Source organism: Hyperolius riggenbachi, chromosome 10, assembly GCF_040937935.1.
Source record: "Hyperolius riggenbachi isolate aHypRig1 chromosome 10, aHypRig1.pri, whole genome shotgun sequence".
In the NCBI taxonomy this organism is placed as follows: Eukaryota; Metazoa; Chordata; class Amphibia; order Anura; family Hyperoliidae; genus Hyperolius; species Hyperolius riggenbachi.
This window is the reverse complement of record NC_090655.1, coordinates 194,743,552-194,771,363: the sequence shown is the minus strand read 5'-3', so window position 1 is coordinate 194,771,363 and position 27,812 is coordinate 194,743,552. Positions and strand designations below refer to the sequence as shown.

The 27,812-nt window shown below is 44.9% G+C and overlaps 2 protein-coding genes across 5 annotated transcripts in view; one reads left to right on the top strand and one right to left on the bottom strand.

Moving 5' to 3' along the window:
• The first annotated feature begins 15,618 nt into the window (after positions 1–15,618).
• Positions 15,619–27,812, top strand: part of LOC137534147 (transmembrane protein 17A-like) — a 57,316-nt gene continuing 45,122 nt past the window's right edge. Inside the window, exons 1-2 of one of the 2 annotated variants that reach the window (XM_068255529.1) lie at positions 15,619–15,660; positions 18,268–18,330. The gene's annotated coding sequence lies outside the window, so the exon portion shown is untranslated. The remainder of the gene's footprint in view (positions 15,661–18,267; positions 18,331–27,812) is intronic. The other variant, XM_068255530.1, reaches the window with a different exon arrangement.
• Positions 19,001–27,812, bottom strand: part of LOC137534146 (uncharacterized) — a 36,512-nt gene continuing 27,700 nt past the window's right edge. For 2 of the 3 annotated variants that reach the window (XM_068255527.1, XM_068255526.1), the window contains 4 exons: positions 27,096–27,201; positions 25,076–25,288; positions 21,190–21,349; positions 19,001–19,744 (listed from right to left, as the gene is read on the bottom strand). In XM_068255527.1, the coding sequence (XP_068111628.1) occupies positions 19,186–19,744; positions 21,190–21,349; positions 25,076–25,288; positions 27,096–27,201 (1,038 nt within the window). In that variant the 3' untranslated portion in view covers positions 19,001–19,185. The remainder of the gene's footprint in view (positions 19,745–21,189; positions 21,350–25,075; positions 25,289–27,095; positions 27,202–27,812) is intronic. The other variant, XM_068255528.1, reaches the window with a different exon arrangement.

The following is a 27,812-nucleotide window of genomic DNA, read 5'->3' as shown; positions in this document are numbered from 1 at the left end:
CCCTGACTGAGCTTTTAAGAGTCCTACATTCTTAGCCTTCTTTCTTTTTGAATGTATGTATTTGTAAAACTTTCTCTTTGAATCATTAGGCTTAACTTTATATCACCAGTCACCTGTTTTTGAGCTTCCAGTTTTTTATGTATGATTATCTTTTTATCATTTTTGTTATACGGTATTCCTTATATTTATTTAATCAGAATCAGAATCAGAATCGTTTATTTCGCCAAGCATGATTGCTCATGCCCGGAATTATTTTTGGCACATACATATAGCTCGGGAGAAAGACATATAAAGGGGACATATAATAGAGAAATGGATCGATGTCAGCAACAGCAGAAGCAATCAATTGCATTACATTACATTATATAACATTCTAGTCCGTTAATTGACCCCGAGATGACCAGTGGTTAATCTTGTGGGCTGGGTGGTTCGGTCGACTGTTCGGCCATGGCCCGGCTTGTTCCACCGTTCGTTAGGGCTTGCACCGATGGAAGTATGTGGAGGGAGTTTAAGTAGCTGACCGCCGATGGGAAAAAAGAGTTCCTGTATCTAACAGTCTTTGCGGGGATGGCTCGAAGTCTCCGGCCTAGCGGAAGCAAGCTGAAGTATCGGTGGCCTGGGTGTGAGGGGTCGTTAGCGATCCTCAGTGCCCTGGATTTCAGTCTTTTGTTGTACAGTAGTGCAAGTGAGGGGAGGGGGCACCCAATGATCCTCTCCGCCGACCTAATGACCCTCTGTAGTTTGAGCTTGTCACTGGCGGTGGCTCCAGCGTACCAGACCAGGATGGAAGAGCAGAGGATTGACTCAGTGGTGGCCGAGTAGAAGCTGGTCAGAATTTCTCGGGTCATGCCGACCTTCCTTAGCTGTCGGAGGAAGTAGAGTCTTTGCTGGGCTTTCCGTTGGATGGCAGTGATATTGGGCTTCCAACTGAGATCACTGGAGATAGTAGTGCCCAGAAGACGGGCACAGGGCACTCTAGCTACCTCAGTGCCATCAATATAGATTGGGGGAGGGGTGGGGGCCGACCTCCTGAAGTCAATTATTAGCTCGACAGTTTTAGCAGTGTTAAGCACCAGCCTGTTCTCCTTGCACCAGTTGCAGATTCTCTCCACCTGCTGACGGTACTCCTGGACGTTATCCTTAGTGACAAGGCCAACAACGGTGGTGTCATCGGCGAACTTGATGACCTTGACTGAGTCTGCCACCGATCTGCAGTTGTTCGTGTAGAGGGAGAACAGTAGTGGAGACAGCACACAGCCCTGAGGGGCGCCTGTGTTTGTTGTCACTGCTTTGGAGCAGATGTCGCTCAGCCTGACGACTTGGGATCTGTTGGTGAGAAAGTCTGTGATCCAAAGGCGTAAGCTTGAGTGGACACCAAGTGCGGCAAGGTCCTCCTGTAGTATGCGTGGACAGATGGTGTTAAAAGCCGAGCTGAAGTCAAGGAGTAGTATCCTGGCATACGCGTTTGGCCTATCAAGATGGTCATTGATGAGCTCCATGCAGATATTAATTGCGTCATCGGTGGAACTGTTTGCCCTGTAGGCGAACTGGTAGGGGTCTAGGAGGGGCGAAGTGTAGAGCTTGAGGTTGGCTAGGACCGCCCGCTCCAGGGTTTTCATAATGACGGACGTCAGGGCCACGGGCCTAAAGTTGTTAAGGTCTGAGACCCCCTGCTTTTTAGAGACAGGTATGATGGTAGACCTCTTGAAGCAAGTGGGAACCTTGCCTTCCTTCAGTGACTTGGAGAAGATATCAGAGAGGATGGGGGCCAGTTGCCGACAGCCGGTTTTCAAGCAGGCTGGGGATACGCCGTCAGGGCCGGAGGCTTTCCTGACGTTTAGCGTTGATAGAAGGCGCAGGACGTCGGCCTCGCTTACTTCCAAAGGGGAGTGTGGACTCGGGTTGATGTCTGCAGGGCATGGAGAGGGGTTGGGTGATTCCAGACGCCCCTTCTGTGCTTCCTGGTTCTCGAACCTGCAGTAGAATCTGCTCAGATCTTCTGCGAGTTTCAGGCTAGGTGCTGCATGTTGGGGTCGGGGTTTGTAGTTAGTGGCGGCCTTCAGCCCCTTCCATACAGCCCTTGAGTCCATAGATCTCAGGTTTTGTTCCATTTTTGCAGCGTACTCCTTTTTGGCAACTCTCAGCTCCGATTGAGGTCATTTCTCGCTCTCCTGTAGTCCTCCTGGTTGCCAGACTTATGTGCCGCTTCCTTGCGCCTCCGCAGTTGTCGTAGCTTGATAGTGAACCACGGCTTGTTGTTCGGGTACACCTTGAAGGATTTTGTTGGTACGCAGGAGTCCTCACAGAAACTGATGTAAGAGGCGACATTATCTGCCCATTCATCCAGGTTTGTCGCTTCTAGGGACTTCCAGTCAGTGCAGTCGAAACAGGCTTGCAGTTGCAGCTTGGCCTCATCTGACCACACTTTGATAGACTTGAGTGCCGGTTTAGCCGTTTCTAGGTGCCTCTTGTAGGTGGGAATAAGGTGGATGAGGCAGTGGTCAGAGGAGCCGAGAGCTGCACATGGGACCGCCTTGTATGCCTCCTTCAGTGCTGTGTAGCAGTGGTCGAGTGTGTTTGGGCCTCTGGTAGGGCAGGCTACATGCTGGTAGTAACGTGGCATCTCCTGTCGTAGGTTGGCCTTGTTGAAATCGCCAACGACGATGAACAGTGAGTCCGGGAGGGATGTCTCCCACTGCAAGATGGTCTCATTTAGGTCCAGCAGGGCAGATTTGACGTCGGCATCAGGAGGTATGTACACTCCGGCAAGGACATAAGAGGAGAACTCGCGTGGTGAGTATGGCGGCCTGCAGTTAATTAGTAGGAGTTCCAGGTCTGGGGAGCACTTCCTGTCAAGTACCGAGGGGGTGGCGCACCATGAGGAGCCAATGTAGAAGCAGATGCCCCCTCCTCTTTTCTTCCCAGAGAGGACCGGGTCTCGGTCTGCACGGATGAGGCTGTAGTCCGGGAGAAGGAGGGCGCTCTCGGGGATGTCCTCATGTAACCATGTTTCTGTGAAGCAGAGTGCTGGAGTGTTTCTGCCGAGGTCTCTCCTGTCGCAGAGGAGGCGCAGTTCGTCTAGTGCAATCCTGTCCTGCTTTAGAGCCATAAAGGCACTCCTTCTATACTTCAATCATGTCCAAAAAGGTATTTATTCATATTGGTCTTTATTTTAGATCTGTAATTTGTATTCCTATAAGGTATGTATATTTTGCAATAGTCAGTAAAGCCGCGCAGGAGGTTTTCTCAGGCCCTGCTGGGCCGATCTGCGTAATTTTTTTTTTTTGCTGAACGCAGCTAGCACTTTGCTAGCTCCGTCAGCACACCGATCGCCGCAGCTTCGCGCCGATTCGCCGCTGTCCGCGCCGCCGCAGAGCCCCCCCCCTAGACCCCTGCGCTGCCTGGCCTATTGGCGCCAGGCAGCGTTAAGGGGTGGATCGGGTCTCCCTTAGACGTCCATGACGTCATCCCGCCCCGTCACCATGGCGACGGGGGAAGCCCTCCAGGAAATCCCATTCTTTGAACTGGATTTCCTGATCGCCTATCGCCGGAGGCGATCTGAGGGGCTGGGGGGATGCCGCTGAGCAGCGGCTATCATGTAGCGAGCCCTAGGCTCGCTACATGATTTAAAAAAAAAAAAGCAAAAAAACGGCAGCGCTGCCACCTGGCGGTTTTTAATAGACCGCCAGGAGGGTTAAGAAAGTTTGAAGACATGGAACCTAGCATCCGCCGCAGCAGAAGCATGGCGCTATAGCTTCCATTTATCACTGGACTAAACCGGTGCCAGCCTGATCTGTACCCCATAACTGTCTGACCTTTGCCTCCAGGCCTTCAGCTCAGCTCCTCTCACCAGCCTGCTGCTGGACCGAGGCTTACAGCGGCATACGAGTGGCTGCTGGTTCCGGAGTCCCATCTGCTGTTATCTATCACTGCTCTAACCTAGTTGTATCTTGCCTCCAGTGGCCATCTGTGGTGAATTTGGGCATTTTTACCACTGCCTGCACTTCTCCAGCCCACCTCTGTGCATCCTAACATCACGTGGCTCCTCCCTGAATCTCTAGCCCTTGCCTATCATTGCCACAGGCTGCCTATTCACCTTTTTTGACGATCCTTTTAGCCCATAATTCCTGGCACTCCACTCTTGAGTCTCCTCCTTCTGCCCAGCATGCTGCCCAAGGAAACCCACGAACACTGAGCCTGGCATACCAGAGGTATTCAATAAAAAGTCTAAGACCACAGGTTCCAAGGATGGTGCCAAGACCCATGGTGCTCTGTCTCTTAAAGGGGTTCTTTCGCGAAAAAAGTAGGCAGTTAAAAAATGTGACAGATGACAGGTTTTGAGCCAGTCCATCTTTTTAAGGGGGATTCTCAGGGCTTTCTTTGTTTTCAACAGCATTTCCTGAACAGCAGTTTAACTGCCAAAATAGCAAGATATCAGTTAGATTTTGCAACTGTTGTTCAGGAAATGCTGTCACATTTTTTAACTGCCTACTTTTTTCGCGAAAGAACCCCTTTAAAACCAATTTTCCTACGGTTCATCTGGGCCAAGGGAAAACCCAGGGTTTCACACAGAGTATCTGGTAGATCTAGGGGAGGCTTGTCGTTACCCAAGTTTAAACTATATTATATGGCATCTCACTTACACCTACTTTCTGAATGGCTAACTACACCTCTTAGGACAAAGTGGTCTGAAATAGAGGAGGCATCCATCTCCCCGTATTCTATAGGGGCTCTGCCAGGCCTTCTGGATGGATCTCTCAAAGGAATCAAAATACAGTTAAACTCTATTAAGTTTACTTTGAATCCCTGGCACAGAACACAGAATTTGCTCTAAGTATTAGCCTTCACAAATTTTCTGTGTTAGAGTCGGTTCACACTTGCTTTAAAATGTAACCATGAGATATATGTTTTTAAAGCTCTGTGAAAAGCAGGAAGTGGATCCTATGTTAAAAATAGTATCCACTTCCACTTGTTAAAAACACGGATTGTACACATATATGTGTGCCGTGGAATCACGAAACGCAGTCCAGATTTGGCACATTTTCCAAGGACTATACGGGAAAATGTGTCCAATGAAAGCCTATGAGAATGGACACTGTCCATTCTCACTAGGCTAGTTGCCACATCTGTGTTGCCCGCTTTGCCCGCATCTTGTCACCACAGTGACATCATACTCACGCGAGGATCTTCATTGGACTGCAAAAGTCCAATGGGAATCCACAGCAACAGTAAGAATTCTCATTGGTTCATGTTGAACCAATGAAAATTCTCCCTGTTGCTAGGGAGAATTGGCCTGCTACAGCCTATGGAGAGTCGCATGTATTCGCTGGCCTACAAGAGAAGTACTCTATCTCTCACTAGAGGTTTAATGAATATCTCCAAATTAGATCTTATTTATTTAAGGAATTTAGACATGTACCACTTCCAATTCTGACCTCATGTAAAGGTATTATTTTGGAGTCAGACAAGGAACCGGGTTTTATATCAAATCTATATTTTCTTTTGTCCTTGGCCCTGCAGCTTTTGTAAAACATAAATACATGATTCACTAGGAGACCAAGTTGGGCACTATGTAAGCTGAATGGGAAGATATCTGGAGTAATGCTAGAAAGTCTTCTATTTGCACTCAAACGAAAGAGAATATCTACAAAGTAATGTTTCATTGATACCTGACATAGGTCGAACCAGATTTACCCAGACACATCAGATCGATGCTGGAGAATGTACTGGATAATGCATGGGGGGGAGGGTAGGGTTGACCATATTTTCTGTTTTTTGTCCTCAGGCCCAGCTATATTGGAAAACGTCTCATAAACAAGGTAATCTTAAAACATACAGTATACGCCTGGACCCTTGGATATTTATTTCGAGGAAACCTTGGGGGGGGGGGGGGGGGGTACTTAGATCTCATACCCAGAAGATGCTCAATCTTATCCTCACAGCTGCTCAGCTCTCTCTAGCGACATTTTGGGAGAGGAGTCCCCCCTAGATAGGGGATGTGGTACATAGGATCAAATGGGTGAGGACAATGAAACATCTGACGTAAGGGAGGTTCTTTCCCAGAAAATATGGGATTTCTGGGACCTAAATTATGAGAAAAAAGAAGGGTAGTAGTCTCATGTTTTAGGATGTCTATTGAGAGGGAAGGGGAGTGGGGAGACTATATGGGGGCGCACTTTGGGAATAGGTCGATATTTGGAATTTAATGCTTCATTCATTAAGCTGTGCTTAGCAGCTTAACGTGAAGGAGCACTCTCTATGCATGCTTTACATAGCAGTACTCGCTATAGCAGTAGTGCAACGCGTGTAGCCTTAAATGTGGGCAGTCCTGTGAAGTATCGCGACCATGACACTTCATTATGGGCTGCTACTATATTAATTAACATAGTTACAGTAACTAGTAGTGGCCGCTAGTGAAGTATCGCAGTCACCATACATCACAGGACTGTCCGCATTAAAAGTTACGCGCTGCTATGTAAGCAACACACGTAACTAAGGAAAGCACACTCCTTACATAGCAGCGAGCACTGCTATGTAAGGCTTGCATAGCAAGCGCTCTTTCACATTAAGCTATTTATTAAGCAGCGCAGCTTAATGAATCAAGCCCCTTATGCCTAAAGTAATTTTCAGTTGCCTTTTTAGTCACAGCATACCAGCATGTATTTTTTCTTTTTGTTTATCTGCTGAGTTTTTGTTTATTCAGTTCTCTTTTTTTTGGGGGGGGTTATTTCCTTTATTTTTGTCAGCAGATTGAGCGTGTGCTATAAGACAGGAACTGTGATATAGGTGACATCGTTTTTTTTTCTCTAGCTCTCTGTGTCGTCCATTTTAGCAATGTGTATGTGGAAGATAATTGGACATAAAAAATAATCCAGAAAAAGTATAATTGCTACTAAAGCAGATCTTAAACTTATGCTTAAAGATATAGAGAAACAACGCTGCCATATCTCCCGACTCTACACACATTGGATTTAGGGCCTTTCTCTTCACAATCACATTACTCGTCTTGCCTCTTTAGATTCAATTCAGTGTGACTTTTGTAAGTGACAGGACCAGATGTTACCGGCGGGACTGCTATTTTTCTTTGAGTACAGGGGCGTTCCTAGGGTACTTAGAAATTGGGAGCACCTGTGGGCACAAGGTGAGGGTGTATGTGCTGCGGCAAAAAATGGGCGTGACCATAGAGTAAGTGGGCATGGCCATGGGTGGGGCCAAATGTACATGAATTTAGCAGCGGTGTAAGCTACAGATAATGGGCCTGCCCATCAAAATATTGGATGGAGCCCCCTGTCCTTTATTTAGATAATTTTCAATCAGGATAGGCATAAATCAAAGATGTATACACACATACAATTTTGATTGGTCAATCACCGACCAATTTTACCCCCCCCCCCCCCCCCCCCTCATGCAGTAAGTGGGCCAACAGACAATGCATTTGATGAACAGAGCTAAAATTGGCTAGTCAAAATATATGTATATATATGTATGTGTGTACCAGGCTTTACAGCTAATACTGTACATACTGAAAGTAGCAGGGCTCAGCATACAATACAGCTGGTTTACAATCAGTAAAGGCACAGAGTAACACCTTATACTGTACACACTGGAGGTAGATCAGCACATAGTGCAGGCACTAAAGAACAGCTTATACTGTACATACTGTAGGCAGCAGAGATCAGCACACTGCAGCTAGCGCGCCGAAAAATATGAGGGTTACATTGTGCGGCGCGCCGCACCAAAAAATGGGTGTGGCCATGGACCAGAATGTGGGTGTGGTCACGGGTGGAGACAAATTTACATGAACTTAGCAATGGTGGAACATTAGATTAGGACAGTGGTGGCAAACCTTTTGGAGGCCAAGTGCCCAAACTGCAACCCAAAAGTCACTTATCTATCGCAATAAGTGGCAACAGCAATTTAAACTAAATACTGTACAAATGTTTTAACCCATACATGAACATTATGGAAAATCCAAGTTGAAAATAAACTGTGAAGATAAACAATTTCATCCATCCTACTCCTGAAAAAATGTATACATTTTTTTTAGAACCTCTCAGTTTTATTTTCTGTTTTAAATAGCTAAAAAAGTGGGTTTAATGCTATTGCCTCATATGATGATAATGATTCAGCTTTTCCCATAGTCTCGCAGTTAGCAATCATGTGACCCCCAACAAGACAAATTCAGCAATCATGAGGCCCCTATCAAGACAAATTCAGCAATTGTGAGGCCTCCAACAAGACAAATTCAGCAATCGTGAGGCCCCCAGCAAGACAAGTTCAGCAATCATGAGGCCCCCAACAAATCATGAGGCTACTAACAAGAAAAATTCAGCAATCTTGAGGCCCCCAACAAGACAAATTCAGCAATCATGAGGCCCCCAACAAGACAAATTCAGCAGTCATGAGGCACATATATAGACAGCATTTCACATAAATGGGCAGAATGCCCCCTTAATATGGTAGACACCTCTCATCTGGCTTCTGGACCCCCAGTTAGATAGTGACAGGTGCCCACCTTACCTTGACAGCCAGCATGCCCCCCATCCCCCTGGGCCCACTCAGGGCCGTTTCTGGGGTCTGGAGGGGTCGCAGCATGAGAGGAGAGCTTGATAGCACGTTGGAGGGGAGGGGGATGGTCCCCCCTCCCTCACCTTGGGCTCTCCCCTCTGCGTTCCCCTCCAGCATTAAATACAGCGTATGCAGGCGGCGGGCAGCGGCAGATAAATACCTTCCGTGCGCTCCACGGATGCTCCTTTCTCTAGCTTCTGTCGCGACTTCCTGTATAAACAGGAAGTCGCGTCAGACACTAGAGGGAGAAACGTTCGTGTTGGAACGCACGGAAGGTATGTATCTGCTGCTGCCCCGCCGCCTGCATACGCTGTATTCAATGCTGTAGGAAAGTGCAGAGGGGAGAGCCCGAGGTGAGGGAGGGGGGGGACCGTCCCCCCTCCCTGCCGAGTGTGGCCATAGCTCTCCCCTCATGCTGTGACCCCTCCAGGTCCTATCGGTGGGGCACCCGAGTAAATAGTTTGGGTGCACTCTAGGACATATTAGGGGCACGGGCCCCCCTAAAATAGGGCTAGCGACGCCCATGTTTGAGCACTACTTCATTGGGCAATGGGCAGTCAGATATAATGGCAGTATTTGTATAGCGCCTTTCTCCTGTCGGACTCAAAGCGCTTGCGAGGCAGCCACTAGAGCGCACTCAGTAGGCAGTAGCAGTGTTAGGGAGTCTTGCCCAATGAACTCCTTACTGAATTACTGGCTTACTGAACAGGCAGAGCCAAGATTCGAACCCTGGTCTCCCGTGTCAGAGGCAGAGCCCTTAACCAGTATACCATCCAGCCACCTATATATAGAGATACAGATATATATGTGTTCATATATTATACTGTATTTTTTTTCTTTCTCTCCGCAATAGTCTTTGGTTCTGTCTTTGCTATGGAATCTGTGACGTTTATCATCAAACAAGGACAGTTCTTGTACAGTGGTTTATATGATCAGTTTTGACTTGTTTTTTTTCCAGGATTTTGTGACACTATACCAAAGACTTTGTTTCTGTAACCTACATTGGCCTCAATTCTCTAAGCATTACCGCATCCGGTCATGCTGAAAACAGCTGATTTTACCGAACACCTCCCCAAATTCCAATTCACTAAACCAATTAACGCACTGAACATTAGAATTACTGACTAGTGAGGTAAATTACCAACTTGTGTGGTAAATGCCTTAAGAAAGTTCAAGAAATTGCAATTCACAAAGATTTACACATTCGGTAAATCGGGCAAAAGTGTTCAATATATTTCTCCAGCTCTTACCAGCCAATAACTCACTCTCTCTATGCTCTCTCAATGCAATAACATTGACAGACAGCCAATAGGGAGAGTCAGGCAGTCAATAGGGAGATCGACTCAGCCCTGCTTCTCAAGCTGATTGGATCTGACATGGTGGAAGGCAGGTCTTCACTGTAGCAGAGAATGGGAAGGTGACTTTTTATGAGGCTTTTCTGTATCCCTTCAGATGTGAAACTCTGTATACTGTTATACAGAAGAGCTCCCCCTGGTGGCTGCAGCACATCTAAAGGGATGTCGGGGATGCACTGGATAGAAAACCACGCCTTATACTCATTTACAAATGAGCTGATCTGCCGAGGCAGTTAGCTGACACAGCTGAGAGATGAAATTACAGTTGTGATTAGTCACATATGAGTGGAAATTAGACAGGCTAAACTCTTTAAATACATACAGGGTGTATTTCTCTATGTTTTCCTTCTGTCCTGTGTAAGAGTTCAGGTCCACATTAAAGCCTATGGCCACCAGGCTGAAACTAACTTTGCTGAGCTACGTTAAGTTGGCCACCATGAAAAACAGACAGGAGGATCATGACAATTGAAATTGTCACAATAATTTGAGTCTGAGATCTGTTCCCTAATTGGTCACTAATCTGGAGGACTGCATGCTCTCTTTGTTGCAGTTTCTAGTTTATGAGCTGTCTGCTGAGGAATACTGATTGGATTGGGTCCATATGGCGCTTCGCCCAAAGCCCACAGATGATGACCCGCCACATGATTTTATTTTAGGATGCTATTATCTACTAAGGAGAGTGTCTTGTGTAAAACGAGGAATCAAGTATTTGCGTCCAATAATGGCTATTTGTTAAATACAGAGAAATTGGCAGTGCTCCTAATCTGGCCACCCCGCTCCCTAGAGGCTAAATACACACCTTGTATTCAAAACAGATGCAAACTATGCACTAAACCCTAAACTCAGATTAAAATGGAATGCAAACTTAAATAACAAATGAAATCAGCTTGACATCCAGAAACGTACAACTTAAAGAGTGTTCCGTACTAGACTCTTCCAACTTGTTGAGGTATCCTCATGGAAGAGACCCTAACCTCTAATTAACAAAAAACATAGTGTGAACTTTGGGGAAGCTGGCCATAAAATGGTTTACACATTTTTTTTTTAGGGACAGGGAGAAATTGGCAGCACTCCTAATCAGGCTGCAACTGAAATGACTACCAACAAAGGCGTGCAGAGCCTCCTAGAGGCTAAATACACACCTTGTATTCAAAACAGATGCAAACTATGCACTAAACTCAGATTAAAACAGAATGCAAACTGAAATAACAAATAGGTGCCGCTAGCCATAAGTAAACTTACATTTCTATACAACAGGAGGAGGTGGCAGTGCTTCCCTAGACAGACTGAATCTGATTGACCAACTATATGGATGTGCAGAGCCTAATCATAGGCAGGTTACACAACTTGCATTCAAAACATGCAACAAAATGGAGGATGTTGGCTTCCAAGAACAGTTTGCACGCAGAGTGTTCTGTACTAGATTCTTCCACCTTGTTGAGGTGTCCTCTTGGAAGAGACCCTAACCTCTTATTAACAAAAAACATCCATGCAGTTGGTCAATCAGATGCAGCCTGTCTAGGGAAGCGCTGCCACCTCCTCCTGGTGTATATTTTTTAAGCATATTTCAGCACATCTCACCCATTACAGGAAGCTAAACTTTTAACTTCTGTCCTACTGGCTAACAAAATCAGAAATCGATGGGGTGTCCACTTCTTTGTATTACATTCATTGATCTTGGCATGTTTAACCAACTAGATTAGCAGTCCAAAATCAGGATTCTGCAAGCTTAATGAGTCAACGTATGGACGTTGAAACCTGCCCTTAGAGAAAACTTTAAGTCCCTCCTAGCTCATAGGACAGAAAATCTGTATGTTACCTAGGTCATGTATTCTATTAAAAAAACAACAAACCTGATTCTCTATTCGCTGAAAAACTGAATCAAAAGCAGGCCCAAACTAGGCTCTAACCTATTTTTAATTTGTAGGGCCAGCTAGTCCACCATTCCTTAGTTATTTTAAACAGTATTATGCCAAGCTGTATGATGGTGCAGTAACAAATAAAAGTAGCACTCGCGCCAAGGTCGTAGCTATTTAACTAATTGGATGTCCATAGTTTATCATTGGAAGAAAGGGGTACATTGAATAGTCCCATATGGACAGAAGAAGTGGCCCTAGCCATTAAAACTTTTCAGCCCTCTGAAGGACTACATGGCGCCACTGCAGCCTTTTACAAGAAATTTCCCAAAGCATTATGCTCAAAGTTTGCAGAAGCCTGCAATGATGTGATGTCCCAGGGCATTGAGTTATTATTGCTCTATTTCCCTAATAAATCTAGGCCTCAAAATTTTTGACATTTTGGCTAATTGGCTATTTGGCTTAACCCTATACTACAGAGAGTTATCCACTTAGGTCAGACCAGTTTTATCCTGTTTTAACCGCAGACAACATCAGACGAAATTTGGGTTTGATCCATTGGGCGGGGTTAAGTCAGACGCCTTCACTACTGCTTTCAGTGGCAGGGCCGGAGCTACCATAGGAAAAAATAGGCAGTTGCCCCAGGGCCCCAGAGCCTGTAGGGGCCCCCAAGGTGTCCCTCCGCCAACTTAAATGTTGCTCCCCAGGGACTCTGCAGAGTCTGTTAAGTTGGGAGGTGATTGGGGGAGGGTCAGCAGCCAGCTTAGGGGCCCAGGAGGGAAATTGGGCTGCAAAAAAGGGCCTCTAATGGCACTTTTTGGTCGGGGGGTGTCTGTTGGGGGGCCCCCAGGCTAATTTTGCCCTAGGGCCCAACTGTTACTTGAACCAGCCCTGTTCAGTGGACACGGAGGTGTTCAACAGGATCAACTGACACTCTCTACGCATGTCTCTCCAAAGATCATTTTCTAAATGCTGTCTATAGTCTCTATGCTAATCCGTCAGTAAAACATTTCAAAAATGGGCATTTTATCCAAGGAAATTTCTATTAAAAATGGGACTAGGAAGGGATGTCCTCTCTCACCTTTGCTGTTCACAAAGTGCATTGCTTCTAGGTTCAGGCCTCTCCTGATATCCAGAACACAAAGGTGGGAAATTAAGATATCACTAGTTCCCCTTTTGCATACGACACTGTGCTCCCTCTCTTCCCTGGATGTGTCCCTTCCAGATCTCTTGGGGTCGTGCAGGAATTTAGCCAAGCTTTATGATTTAAAGGAGTCATCAAGCAACTCCTGCTACCCATAGTACTACCCGGGGAATCTGCCAGCCCCTGGCAGTTGCTATGTCCCTCCCCGCCGCTTTGCTGGCCCCCGTTCCCTGACAATGCCCCTGGAGGTCGTCCTGCCCACTATCAGGGAACAGAGGCCAGCGGAGCTGTGGGGAGGGAAATAGCGGCTGCCAGGGGCTTGAGGAAGCCCCGGGTAAGTAGTACTATGGGTAACAGGAGTGGCTTGATGACTCCTTTAAGATTATCGTAATACTACTAAAACAGAAGCAATTCCCAAATGTCTATCCAGTACTCAGATGCAGGCCTTAAACAGGCATTGGCCTCAATTCACTAAGCTTATCTCCTGTCTTTAATAACTCTTCTAGAGTTATCACCATGGTGATAAGGCATGTAGTATTCTGGAAACATTTTACCTCAGGCAAACCTAAAGTTAACTCTTCTGTCTTTAAGTTAACTCTTCAATCCTTAAAATAACTCCAGAGTTAAAGACAGGCTGTTTATTAACTGCTGTGGGAAAATAACTAGAGAGGAGGTAAATTAACTACAGAGGAGGTAAATTAACTACAGAAGAGGTAACTTAAGGAATGAAGAGATAAAATAACTCTCTCACTGTGTGGAGGTAAGTTATCTCTTGCCTTATTATCTCCAGCATGATCTTAGTGAATTGAGGCCATTGAGCTTTTCTTGGAAGCCCTCAAGACTGGAATATTTAGCCATGTATCTCACACAAAATTTTGAGGATCTCTATAGATTAATTTATTATCTTATGTTTAAAAAACTGAGAACACTTCTGGGTACCTGGAATGACTTGAACATTCTTTATTTAGTCAAATTAACTCTGTAAAGATGACCATTCACCCTAAGTTAATATATTTGTTTATGTATGTTTATGTCATTTTTTTGATCCAGTTTTTCTACAAAACTGCTGGTGTTGGTCATACCAATCACTCTGAGGGGCTGGTTCGGCCGCAGATGGGAAGGTTTTGTTGTATAAATGTAATTTCCTTGTCATCTGCAATCTCAGATTATTAGTTTTACCTGGAGAGGTAAATGTCCTAGAATTGGTCTGGAAGTTTTTCATCTTCTGTTAAAAATAACTTTTAGCACTCTGCAACTGAAAAAGTATCAAAAAGTTGGTGCAAAAGTACTATCAAATGTATTCTGAGTATTTTCTTTCTGGGTAGGTATGATCATTTATGAAAATATCACCTAGGAGAAAAGGTTGGAGAAAAGGTAAATTGAATAAGGGCTAGTTCAAAAGGATGTCTGAATCAGTCACCCATGGCAGCCCAGCATCTCGTCTCAAATGCTTTTCTGCAAGCGTGCAAGTTTTTGGCATTGCTTCCCAGCGTGCAGCATTTTTCATCTCAACAGGGGGACACGGAAGCGTGGCAGCAAACAATCCGCTATGGGACGGGGCTGCTGCAGAATCTATCTGGGGTATGTTTTTATTTCTAGATTTTGGGGTCTAAAAGCCAAAAAATATTATATAATGAATTGGTTGTGTAGTTCGGAGAATTACTAGAACATTAGTAGCAAAGAAATTCTCATATTTTTATTTTCAGTTATATTGTGTTTTTTATAACATTGCATTATTCTCTTATATTTGCAGTTTACACACTACTCAGCATTGTAAGTGATTTTACAGAGCAGGCCAGTGAACTTTTGACTTGTCCTCTGGAGAGAAAAAGAAATTACAATGACAGTTGAACAAGCTTCAGAAGACAGAGTTCTCTGCTACTTTGAAAGTTGTGGAGCTCAATGGCTCTTTTGCACAGATAACAACTGGAGTTTCTTAATTCTTCCTGTACTGGAAATAATATTAGACTTATGTCTCTGCTTCTAAAGTTTTATTTCTTAGCTTTACTACACATAAAAATTATTATATATTTTAGTATCACGCTCAAGAAACCTTTTACAAAAGAATTTAAAAAAAACCCCATAAAGATGAAAATTAGGACTTCCACCTGAAAATACTAGCTGCCTTGCTGTATTGCCTATCCTTTGGCAACAATACCTTGTGTCGTTGAATCTAAACAAGTTTGCAGATTGAAAATATCAGAACTCTGCATCTGAATGTTTACTCCAGGTAAAATGTTCTAAAAGTATTCTATTTTTATTACTATACAGCAGTGATCAGCAAAGTGCTGTCACTAAAGTATCCCTATGGCTCTTTTCCACTAGCAATCGCTAGCGTTCACGCTAAATGCTAGCGATTACGATTCAGCAAAGTCCTAACATTTGTCAGCGATTGCGATTTTGCTATACAATGCACTGCATAGCAAAATCGTGGCAAAAAAAAAAAAAAAGCTCCGCGGCGCGATCGCGCTTGAGTAAAAAACGAACCGCGGTAGTGGAAATTACCCACCGCGATTCCTATGTTAAATTTCAAACCGTAGCGATTTAAAAATCACTAGCGATTTGCGATTCAGCATCGCAATCGCCGCTAGTGGAAAAGGGCCAGGGATCATTCTTGTTCTCTTGAGCTTACAAAAACTGATAGTGGGGCAGTTACTCAAATAACTGATTACTTAACGATCAAAAATCAGTAGCTGTTAAATTACACAGCTACACATATCTTACTGCTAATACTAAAGTAAGCACATCTATAGAGTGAAATGAGTTCAATATGTATTGCATATTTTCTTTAAATTTACTGAGAGAAGTGGCAAGTTTACTAAAAGTTGAGTTTTATAAAATATGTTCACAGCTAAATTGACCAGTGTTTTTAGAGGGATTTAAAGAGACTCAGAGATGAATATAACTAAAGATTTTCTACTTACCCAGGGCTTCCTCCAGCCCCATAAGCACGGATGCGTCCCTCGCCGTCCTCCTGCGGTCTCCCGTTCAGCCCTGGTAACAGGCTCTGTCGCGTCCAGACTAGGTCTCCTGCACATGCGCGGAGCTACTGCGCATGCGCAGTAGACAGAGACTGATACAACTGAGCCAGTTACCGAGGCTGATTGTGGCTGAACCGGAGACCGCAGGAGGACGGCAAGGGACGCATCCGTGCTTATGGGGCTAGAGGAAGCCCTGGGTAAGTATAAAATCTTTAGTTTTATTTATCTCTTAAGCTCAACACACACCATACAATCTTGGTTGTACAAATTTACCAAATCTATGTAGTATAAGAGCCAACAGATTGAAAATACCTTGAATGATTGATTGGATAAGCTCTTATACTACATGAAAGTGGTAAGATTGAACAATCAAGATTGTATGGTGTGTGTTGAGCCTTAGTCTCTTTAACCTTTTCGGGACCATGTGCATGAGATCCTACGCCGCACTTGTGGCTGTTCTAGCCTGATGCGGCGTAGGATCTACGCCGGCCCGCAATTTCCGCTCCCGACGCGATCGTGCGCACCCGGAGGGGGAGATTAAGCTGTCATATGACAGCCGACATCTCCCCCGAGTGATCAGCAGCCATCGCGTATGGCTGCTGATCACACGATCACCGTCGGATCGTAGTGATCTGTTTGACAGCTGCGGCGGCAGGGGGGGAAAGAAGAGGATCCACTCACCTCCCTGCCGTTCCAGCGACGATCGGCGCCCCCCTCCGCTCTGGCCGGCATCTCCGCTTCATCTGACGTCAGCGCCGGGTCCCGGCTTGATGACGTCATCAAGCCGCGACCCGGAACTGCTCGTCAGACAGAACGGAGATGCCGGCCGGAGAAGAGGGTCCCGTGCGGCTCATCGCTGGAGCCTGGAAGGTAAGTGAAGGCTGCTGGCAGAAGGGGGGGCCCAGGCCACCAAGGAGGGACACAATGCCAGGCAGCCACACACGGGATCCGGCCGCCTGACCCCCCCAAACGTGCGCACCCCCTTCCCGCGCAAAATGCCTGGTCCTTAAGGGGGGGTAGGTGGCCGGTCCCGAAAAGGTTAAAGAGCAATTGTAAGGAGAGGATTTTTTTTTTTTACAAAACAAAGGAAAAGAGTGTGTTACGAGGAGAAGAAGAAGAGATAATCAAAAGAGAGAAAATAATTGTCTTACTCTGTCAATGTGGTGTAGAAACACCTCATGCAGCATGGGAAGAATCGTGTTTACTACTGGTATGCAGAGCTAGAGGATTTTTGTTTTATTCTTTTAGTTGAAGACAAGCCCCTTTTTTTTATTAGAGATACCCAAGCTTAGTCAAATTATTTAGGGCCCTGTTTCACACTGAAAATTGCAGCAAACCCCGTTATTATGCCACAATTTCATTTGCCATTCTCATTCAGGGAGCAATTCTTGTTCTCTGAATGAGAATCGCAAGTGCCATTGCCGCAATTTTCAGTGTGAAACATACTGGCTTTCAGTTATTTTCTGCCATTTCTTTGCTTTCTACTATGCTGCTATGTCGGGACTGTGTCTGATCCTGTGCTGCTGCTATTTCTCTGCTCTCCACTAGGCTATGATGCTGGAGCTGTGTCTGATCACATTTTCTACAGCATTAGATTATGGTGCTGACATTTAAGGCCCGATATCTTAGCACTCATCCCTTCTTCACACTCCAGCCCCCAGTCATGCTGGTTCCTGAGTAGAGATGTGGCGAACGGTTCCCGAACCGTTCGCCGGCGAACATCTCTGAATTCCTGGGGGGTTTACTACTTCCGGGTCGCTCTGACCCGGAGTAGTACACCTGCGCTGCCCGGCGGAGCGCGTCCTAGATCGCGCTCCTGTTGCCGGGCACTTTCTGCGCATGTGCATGACGTCATCACGCTCATGCGCAGAGAGTGCCGGGCAACTGGAGCGCGATCTAGGACGCGATCCCCCGGGCAGCGCAGGCGTACTACTCCGGGTCAGAGCGACCCGGAAGTAGTAAGCCCCCCAGAGATGTTCGCCCGGCGAACCGTTCGCCACATCTATTCCTGAGATAGGATATATCAAGGGTATCAGCGCTGCGTAATATGTTGGCGCTTTATAAATACAATAAATAAATAATAAATAAGGGTATCTTGTGAACCAGTGGAGCTGGAGGGCTGCAATTTAGCACTGGGGTCCCCTCCCTACCCTCAACATGTGGAGTACATAGGAGGTATGAGTGCTGAGATATCAGGCATGAAATATCATTAGCAGCTCTATTATGCACACCAGGAAGGACCTGCATGTGATGTCATTACCCTCAAGGCTGTTTATCCAAGGCTGAATTTTAATTAGGCCTGGGACAAATGTCACTGAGTGGGAAGGATTTCACCTTTTCATCTGGATTTCTTTTGGCTGCAGGACTTTTTCCCCTCTGAGGACTGAGTTTTCTCTGACAAACCTGCCATCAGGTTCACACTGGTGGTGAGTTCATTTCCACCTTACAGTTGCCCTTTTTTTGTTTTTCTTGTTTATAGTGTTATGTTAGTATGTCTGTACTTTGCAACGTTCCTATGCACACACTTACACACTGTTGTGGGAGGAGCATGAGGGAATCATGAATCATTTGTTTTTACAATAATTTGGGGTGTGTAAAGTTGATATGCAAATAGACTTTCTTAGGTGGAGATATCAGGTTGGGATTAGGTGCTCACAGAAACCAAGTTACAAACAACCAGCATGGTTTCCACAGGTGGAAAAATAAACTCACTGGGCACAGAGGTCGACTCCCTCTGTATATATTTCTGTCTACTATAATTAAACTGTAACTGTAACAAGAAAGATATGGAGGCTGCCATATTTATTTCCTTGTAAACAATAACAGTTGCCTGGCAGCCCTGCATATCTATTTGGCTGCAGTAGTGCCTGAATCACACCAGAAATAATCCTGTCAGAACTGACAATATTGTCAGAAACACCTGATCTGCTGCATGCTTGTTCAGGGTCTAGAGCTAAAAGATTTAGAGGCAGAGGATCAGCAGGATAGCCAGGCAACTGGTATTGCTTAAAAGAAATAAATATGGCAGCTTCCATATCCCTCTCGTTACAGTTTACGTTGAACTCAAATTAATTCTTCATAAACACACACAGAAAGTCTTTTTATTTTTTTTTTATTTTCCACCCTTTCTTGGTAAACAGATTAAAGAAAAAAATAACTTAAAACAAATGTTTTATTTACAATTTTACAAAGCAAATCGTAGAGGAGGATGAGAGTTGGGTCTGAGTCAAAACCTGTAAGTTCTGGAAACACAACTAGCAGTTGGTGTGAGAAGGGTATGTCTATGAATGCTGCGTATGTATGGGTGGTGGTGTTGGAGTGCATGAATCATTTGGAGTGTGTATATCTGTGATCAGTGAACTGGAAGGAAACAAGGATGAGTTGCAAGGATATGTTGTAGGGAATGGCGATGCAGGCAATGTGGTTGGGCCATATATAGATTGATGAACCACTTGCATTAAATTGAATTTGGCATGAGGTAGTCGATCTGGTGGAATGCGCCTCATGTCATCACCTAGTGATACTAAGAAGCTGGAAATGCTGTCTTCTGGTCGGAGTGGCTCACGTTCACGGGCTTCTCGCAGCTGTTCTCTCATCTCCCCCAGGACGGACATAACTTCTGTTGAGAGAGGGTCAGGAAAACCGCCTTTTTTCTTTGTCACTTTCTTTCCACGCTGTGGTGGAGATGGCCGTGAGATCCTCTCCTGAGGGGAGACAGGGACACTGGCTGAAGACTCGGCTTGCTGGGAAAGTTCTACCTCTGCCTCCTCCTCAGCAGGAGCCTCTTCCACAGAGATGGGAAGGCTTTCCTCACTTTCTTCCTTTACATTTCCAGGTGTTCTGACAGAAAACAAAAGTCAGAAATAGGTGTGTCAAGCTCAGGGGCGTAGCTAGAAATCATGGATTATTAGGCACCTTTTTGTCCCCACACCCTGCACCAGTTTTAGGTAGCCAGAGGTGCCTCGAGTATTAGATAGCCCGTTTGCTTGATGCTGCTGGGTGGGGAAGGTGAGGAAAGCACTGGATTCTGCTGGGTGGGGGAAGAGGGACGCGCTGTGTGGAGAAGGAGGGACGCGCTGGGTGGGGAAGGTGAGGAAGGAGGGACGTGCTGGATGTTGCTGGGTGGGGAAGGAGGGACACGCTGTGTGGAGAAGGAGGGACGCACTGGGTGGGGAAGGTGTGGAAGGAGGGACACGCTGGATGCGGCTGGGTGGGGAAGGAGTAACGCGCTGCATGGGGAAGGACGGACGCCCTGGATGGGGAAGGGGAGGAAGGAGGGACGCTCTGGATGTTGCTGGGTGGGGAAGAAGGGATGCTCTGGATGCTGCTGGGTGGGGAAGGAGGAACGCGCTGCATGGGAAAGGAGGGACATGCTGGGTGGGGAAAGAGGGACGCGCTTTGTGGGAAAGGAGGGAGACACGGGGTGGGGAGGGTGAAGAAGGAGTGGTGCACTGGATGCGGAAGGAGGGACGTTCTGGGTACTGCTGAGTGTTGAGGGAGGGACATGCTGGATAGGGAAAGAGGGATGTGCTGAGTGGAGTGGGGTGGTAGTTAGCATAACACTGGTTACCTGCTTACCAGGTCTCTCACTGTTGCACACTGGCCCACCCTCCTTCTCTTCTCCTTGGTCCCATCCCGTGCACGACGGTAGAGGGAGAGATCTCACTCTGTGCCTGCCACGTGTCCTGGGGTTTCTAACTTCCTATTACCAGCAGCAGCGCTGCGAGATCTCTCAAAACTGACGTATGACGTCAGCTGCGTGTCTCCACCGGAATCTCTGCATCCACTGACATGCGGGAACTGGGGTGGAGGAGATCGGCATTCTGTTCGTGGCAGACATATAGCGTGTCAGCTGCGGTGATGCGACCGCTGCACTGAAGCCACCTCATTATCCCCGGCACTCAGTAGGATTGGGCAATCTACAGTTAATAAAAATAGCGGCATTATGCGTGGCCAGGGGACCTGTCGGAAGACCAATGGCTAGGAATCTTTGGCACATTCCCTGCCTGTTCGCCATCACCCTTTGTACTCAAGCGCCCTAGGCACAGCATGGGGTTTTCCCCGGGTCTCCAAGAGGCCCGCAGTGGACCCCCTATCAAGATGACACCCACATACTATGGGCCCCATAGCAGCAAGAGCAGCTGCTATGGGGCCCATAGTATGTGGGTGTCATCTTGATAGGGGGTCCACCGAGGGCCTCTTGGAGACCCTGGGAAAGCCCCCTGATCCCTACACCCTTGGTCATGGTATAAAATCTGTCAAAACACTTGTAAAACTGTACTCACTTTCGAGTTTGCATTGTGACCTTGAGGAACTGTAGTTTTTCAAAGAACCGGTGAATTTTCACTTTTTTACCAGCAGATCCACTTCTCTGGCTTCCCAGGGCATTAAGATCCCTCTTGAACCGGTCACGGAGACTCTTCCACCGAATCTTCAGCTGTCGTTCTTAAAAGAAAAAAAAAGAAAAAGCGAGAAAATAAAAAATTCCACCAATACATACAAGACCAAACTTCTTCTACTGCCTAGTGACACAAAGTACAGACTTCATTCAGAGTTCAGAACCACTTAGATTTTGTATGGGACCAAAAGAAAAATAAAATACAGAGTAGGGACACCAAGGGTCAAATACAGTGTAGTATGTATTGGTAGTTGAAATGAAGTATGATAGAGTAATAAGTTATACTCAAAAAGCAGGTTTGCCTCAAAGGCAACCACTGTATAGACAGGTGGGGAGATTAGACCTGACCCCACTCAGGATTAAGAAGTCACACTCCGTAGATGAGGGAAAAAAGGGCGTAACACCCCTCCACCAGGTGGAGACTTGATATAGGGTAGTATGGATACAAAGGCGTAAAAAGGTTAAAATTATCTAAAAAGTTTAAAACATGAGGAGGCAGTGGTGGACTTACCTCCTCCAAGCAGACACAAAAATTGCCAATGTGTTTGTCAAATACAACAGGTTTATTTACATACTGTACTCCGGGGTACAATGCAACTCTGAGGTGCCTGGCTCTTCTACTGATCACATATGCTATTGCTCCGTTGTTATTGCCTGACGAAGCAGGATCAAACCTGGGAAACACGTTGCATTGTCCCCAGTATGTAAATAAACTCATATTTGACAAACACATTGGCAATTTTTGTGTCTGCTTGGAGGAGGTAAGTCCACCACTGCCTCCTTATGTTTTAAACTTTTTAGATACTTTTATCCTTTTGGAGCCTCTGTATCCATACTACGCCAAAAGTAAAATAAGACTCTTTACTAAAAAGGTATGCTAAATATATTTTTTTATTCTTAAAACAGAATGTATTTGCAATTTCAGTATTTATCTTTGTGAGCAAGAGAAAAATCACTACTGAACAAGTAAAATTATCCACTGATGTCCCTCAAAGTCAGACATAAATGTGTCAGGCCTGGAACGCACTCGGAACGCTTTTCTGAGTGCTTTGTGATTTGAAAAGCTCTTGCTAATGTAATGCTGTGGGTATGATCCCACTTGAGCGATGTGATTTTATAAAAAAAAAACCTCATAGCATTGCATTAGCAAATGCTTTTTCAAATCACCAGCGCTTAAAAAAGGCTGCTAGTGGGTTTGAGCCCTTATAGAGTATACTGTTCATGTTGAGCAATAATTCCTTCTGTTTTATGAAGATACATTTATATTTAGCATTGCTTTTAGTAAGGGGGCTTTCAGGTTCTTTTTAGCCCCTTACAAATTCTTAGTGGTCCTGTAGTATGATGAACTTTCTGGGTACTCTATAACACTTGATTTTTCAAGTCCCACCTCAAAGTCATATTAATCCTCGCACTAATTTGAACCAACAAGTCAGAAACAGCTGTATGCATTTTAGATTAGTTTGGCTCTGGAAAATGATTGTAATTGGTTGTAGGCATGCTGTACATCAGCGGTTCTGGATGTGTGTTTTGTTCAAGGAAATAGAGGAATGATTAGCATATTCAGTGTTGATGGACTGTAGGAAATCTTTGTTGCTCACATAAAGCTGGATTATTATTTATGCACTGACGCATTTATATTATAGTGATATAGAGAGTCGCCTACTTGCAAATGACTTGCGTTACGTTTCATAAATACAAACAAAATTGTCATGTACAAACTATACCCCCCGTCGCTCCCCTCCTCCGCTAGCTTCCTCCAATTGGAAGCTAAGCCGCGACCCAGCACAGTGGCACAGAGGCATGTCATTGTGCACAGGACATGCAACATGCCCCTGTGTCCTATTAAGATTTGAAAAAGGCCGCCTCTGGTTCTCTTTAAATTCTTATATATCAATACCTCATGGAAAATGTACACATCACATGGCGATCAATCCCCTCTGTTCCAGCTTTGCAGTTCTGATGGGAAACTCGTAACTATATATTATATAGGAGAGAACAGAGGCGCAAAAGGATAAAAGGGGTTTTAAAGGAGTTTAAAAGCCAAAAATTTGGTAATTAGAGGAGGCAGTGGTGGACTTACCTCCTCCAAGCAGACACAACACGACTGTACATTCAGTCTATTTATTAACGAACTCCAGATAAAACAAAGCAACGCGTTTCACGGGTCAGTGCCCGCTTCCTCAGGCAATAGAAAAAGGAGTTACAGCATCTAGCACCTCACAGAGGTGCCGAGTGTTTGTTTTGCTAGATGCTGTAACTCCTTTTTTGATTGCCTGAGGATAATCTCCCCACCTGCCTTTACAGTGGTTGCCTATTGGTGACCCATGCTTGTGAGTATAACAACTATTACTCTTTGTCATTATCCCCTTTGTCAATACATACTACACTATTGGGGCTTTTGGTGTTCCTCTGTTTATCTCGTTCGTAACTATATATGAACACATGTACGGAAGACATACCACTCAGTGAATCTCCTTCCATCAAGGAGTATTGGAAGTGGAGGAGGGCGCTCGCCTACATAACTCAAGCACCACGAGCCAATCAGATCCCCAGTGCTGAACTTCATCATCATGGTCATGCCACACTCTGCTGCAGCTGACCAGATGGGAATCTGAGATACCTGTGGGGAGGCAGCGTCATTGCCACCTCCCCACTACTCGTGGTCTATTGGGGTGAAGGGCATAACGTTAACATCCCCATCCTCTCCCTTCAAGTCCGTACAGAGCCAAGCTCATGTGATAGGATGGTGGCTCCACAACCAGAACTCCCCACAGGGAAGGAAGAAAGGCCACAGGAGGTAGCCCAGCTTATGAGTAAACATTAATCACAAATGTAAGCTACAAGGGCAGGGCTCTCTCCCCCTTTTGTGTCTTGGAAATCATTATACATTTTATTCATCATGTTACTTTTATCACTGTCATTGCCACTTCTGTATTTTGTATTCTGTATGCTGTATCATTTTTTGTATTTTGTCACTAGTTATGTATCTTGTATATTAGTGTACACCATTGTCTGTATTATGTACCCATGTTTGTTTCTTACTTTGTACAGCGCCATGGAATATGTTGGCACTTTATAAATTAATAATAATAATAATAATAATAATAATTAGTCAACACATTTGTAGCTATATATTCAAGGCATTGGCTATGCTATGTCAACAGGTTGCCACCTACTGTTAAAAAATTAGAATACAGTATATAAATGACCAAAGGGAACTATAGGTATAACATACTACTATCAGGGCACGTCATCTGATCATTTCAGGCTCCCTTTAAAGCGGAATATAACCCTGCATTTCAACTTTGCTCTAAAACATTATTTACAGCATATTATATGCAAAAAGCATTTTTTTTTTACTAGACCAGCATTGGAAGGGTTAAACACAGAGGTTTCAAGTTCCGTGGAGAGATATGCAGAAGTTCAGATTTTTACATTCTATTTAGTTAGATGTATCTATTGATAAATGTTACACACTCTTTGGCTGTCCTCCAAGCTCCTTCTCAGTGAGAGAGAGTGAGTCACATTCAACACTTAGATACATTTATGTAAACAAAATGTATCTATTTCAGCTTCGGATGCGTCTGCAGAAATCTCCAGGAACTTTAAAGCCCTGTGTAACCCTTCCAATGCTGGTCTAGTAAAAAAAAAATGCTGGTTGCATATAATATACTGTAAATAATGTTTTAGAGCAAAGTTGAAATGCAGGGTTATATTCCACTTTAAGGGCAATTACAGAACAATAGATATTGGTTTTACCACACATTAAATACCTTGCAGCTCCCTCTCCTTCTTTGACATAGACTGCCAATGTGGGGTCACTCGTCGAGTTACATCCACCCATGCCTCTTTCTTCTTATAGCAGTCACTGTAGGAGGCTAAGGAACTGTCATATAGCTCTGGGTGTTCCTCTACAGCTCGGATCAGCTCTTGGACATTAATATTTCTCATCTTGAATGCTGTTATTGTTCGAGGCATGCCAGTATCTGCAAAATGATTACCACAGTATCTTTTTGGTCACTAGGCAGAGATTGTTGTTGGATATTTACTACAAAAAACAATCCACCAGGAAGTGTCAAATGTGCCATCTCATTTGTTTAACTCCCTTGGCGGTATGATTCTTTCCTGATTTTAGGGTCTAAAACCTCAAGTAAACTTTTTCTCAGGTTGTCATTATGGGGTGTGGTGTATAGATTTCTGAAGACAAAAATGAATTTAAAGCAGTATCGTCACCATAAAAATCAAATTTCAACAGCAACTGGTCTGAGTGTATTAAGTGATAAAGATGCTCATCCTGCATTAAAAACTTTCAAAACTTTTTCTGCTGTTATGATTTGGAGTTATCACATACTTAAGGAACACTGGACCTTTAGTAGTCGTGCCAAAGAATTGCATGCTGGGGGTTGTTTTTATCTATAATCTATTCCTCCTCTTCCCTTTATTTCCCTGCCAGCTGCTTATCTGAAATCTAATCCCCTACTCACTTGTGTTTACAAGCAAGGCTGAGGTGACTCAGCGATTGGAGGAGACAAGAAAAAAAGTAAAGGGCAGAAATGACATCACGAGTTAGCCTTAACTGTGGGCAAAAGACATGGCCCCCACCAGGAACAGAATTCTCGTCATTTACTATATAACATTCACTGAAATCAAAATGTGGACAGTATAATACATGTGTTATGCAAGTAGATCAAGTATTTATCTACTTATATATGTGTTTTTTTTCCCTGGCATAGTATGGCTGATCCTACTGCTTTAAAGAGACTCTGTAATATAAAAAAACAAAAACCTTCTGGGGTATACTTACCTCGGGAGGGGGGAAGCATCAGGGTCCTAATAAGGCTTCCCTCTCTCCTGTAGCTTCAGGGAACACAGCGCTAGCTCCCCCGAGCTTGACAAGGCTTGATATATTTACCTCGCTGAAATCCAGCGCAGGTGCAGTAGTGGCTCTTCGTTTGGGCTAGGCGTAAATAGCCAAGCCCGATCGTGTTCACTCTACTGCGCAGGCGCAAAAGGACTCGTGCCTGCGCAGTAGAGTGGATCGATTGGGTTTGGCTATTTCCGCCTTAACCCGAATAAAGAGCAGCTAGTGTGCCTGTGTAGGATTGCGGTAGGTAAATATTTACCTCGCCGTGATTGGGGGGGGGGGGGGGGGTCCTAGCAAAGCAAGGGAGGAGGAAGGGAGAAGCCTTGTTAGGATCCAGAGGCTTCCCCTTTCCAAGGTAAGTACTCCTCCAGGGGCCCTTTTTTCCCCTTACAGATTTTCTTTAATCCACCCGTGCAAATTTTATGCAAGATGTTTTTTATCATTACTAGAGTTTCAGATTGTTTTGAGTTTGTTTGTAATTTGCCCAATCCTCTCAGCAGCTCCTTTTCCACTTGGATTCTGAGCCCTCAATAGGATAAGCTTAGCTTCCTATTCTTGTGTGCATATTTCAGCAGCCTTTGTGGTCTGGCTGCATGCTGTAGCTCTCCTGTTCCTGTGCCAGTGCAGCCCATTTATGAAATGGTGTAAATAGTGCATTTTGTTGCTTTATGCGCATGCAGGTGTTCCCTAGAATGGCTGAACCAGACCGGCCTCAGCATGAATTTCCAGTTTGAGATCATGAAACATGTTTTGTTTCTTTGCTTGCTGACTTGACTCTTGTGGCTAGAGTAGGGGCCCTTTCAACCTGGAGGGGCCATTCAACTATTAACCTAATTGTATCATTATATATCAAAATGTCAGTGGAAGTGGGAGAGTAACTGAATTAGGAGAACAGCAGATCCTTTATGTATTCAATGGTTTTTACTCACCTGTATTGATTTCTGCTGGGTTTCCCTTCTCTTTATTTTTAACAGAATCATTTTGCACCTGGAGCACTGGGTGAGATTCCACAACCACTATATTTAAGTCTTCCTCCTAACCAAAATAGAATAAGCAGTTGAAAAAACATTCAGCTAAAAAAGTATACTGGTTGATTTGTAATGAAGAACAGTGACGTTATGAGTGTGCTTTACAGTTACACTCACAAAAAGCAAGCTACTTCTTTTTACAAACAGAAGTCATACAGTAGCAAACAGTTTTTTTTTTTTTTTTAAAGTCTGGTAGTATGGACCTGGGACTAAGAAAAGGACCAGAAAATCTTGACTCACGAGTTCCTCATTGAAAAACTTGGGTTGGTGGGGATGCATATGATTCAAAAAGTAGGTGGAAGGGCTCCAGGACTCTGATGGATGGCTCAAATTGTTTCAGGGGAGGGAAAGCACGAAGTAAAGACCTCTGATGGCAGCATTTTGTTTTTATTTTGGGGGCAGGGAGGAATGACATCAGCCCTGGTTTGAGGAAGCGGTGAAAACATGATAGTGCTTATTAGCTGGGTGGGACATAATTACAGCACTTCCCATAGGTGGTGATGGAGAAAAAGGGAACAAGTGCTTGGTAGGAATGGAACAAAGGACAGTGGTGACTGTAGTTATTATGAGGGGAAAGGGAGACAAAGGATGGCTGCACTTGTTATGAGGTGAAGGGAG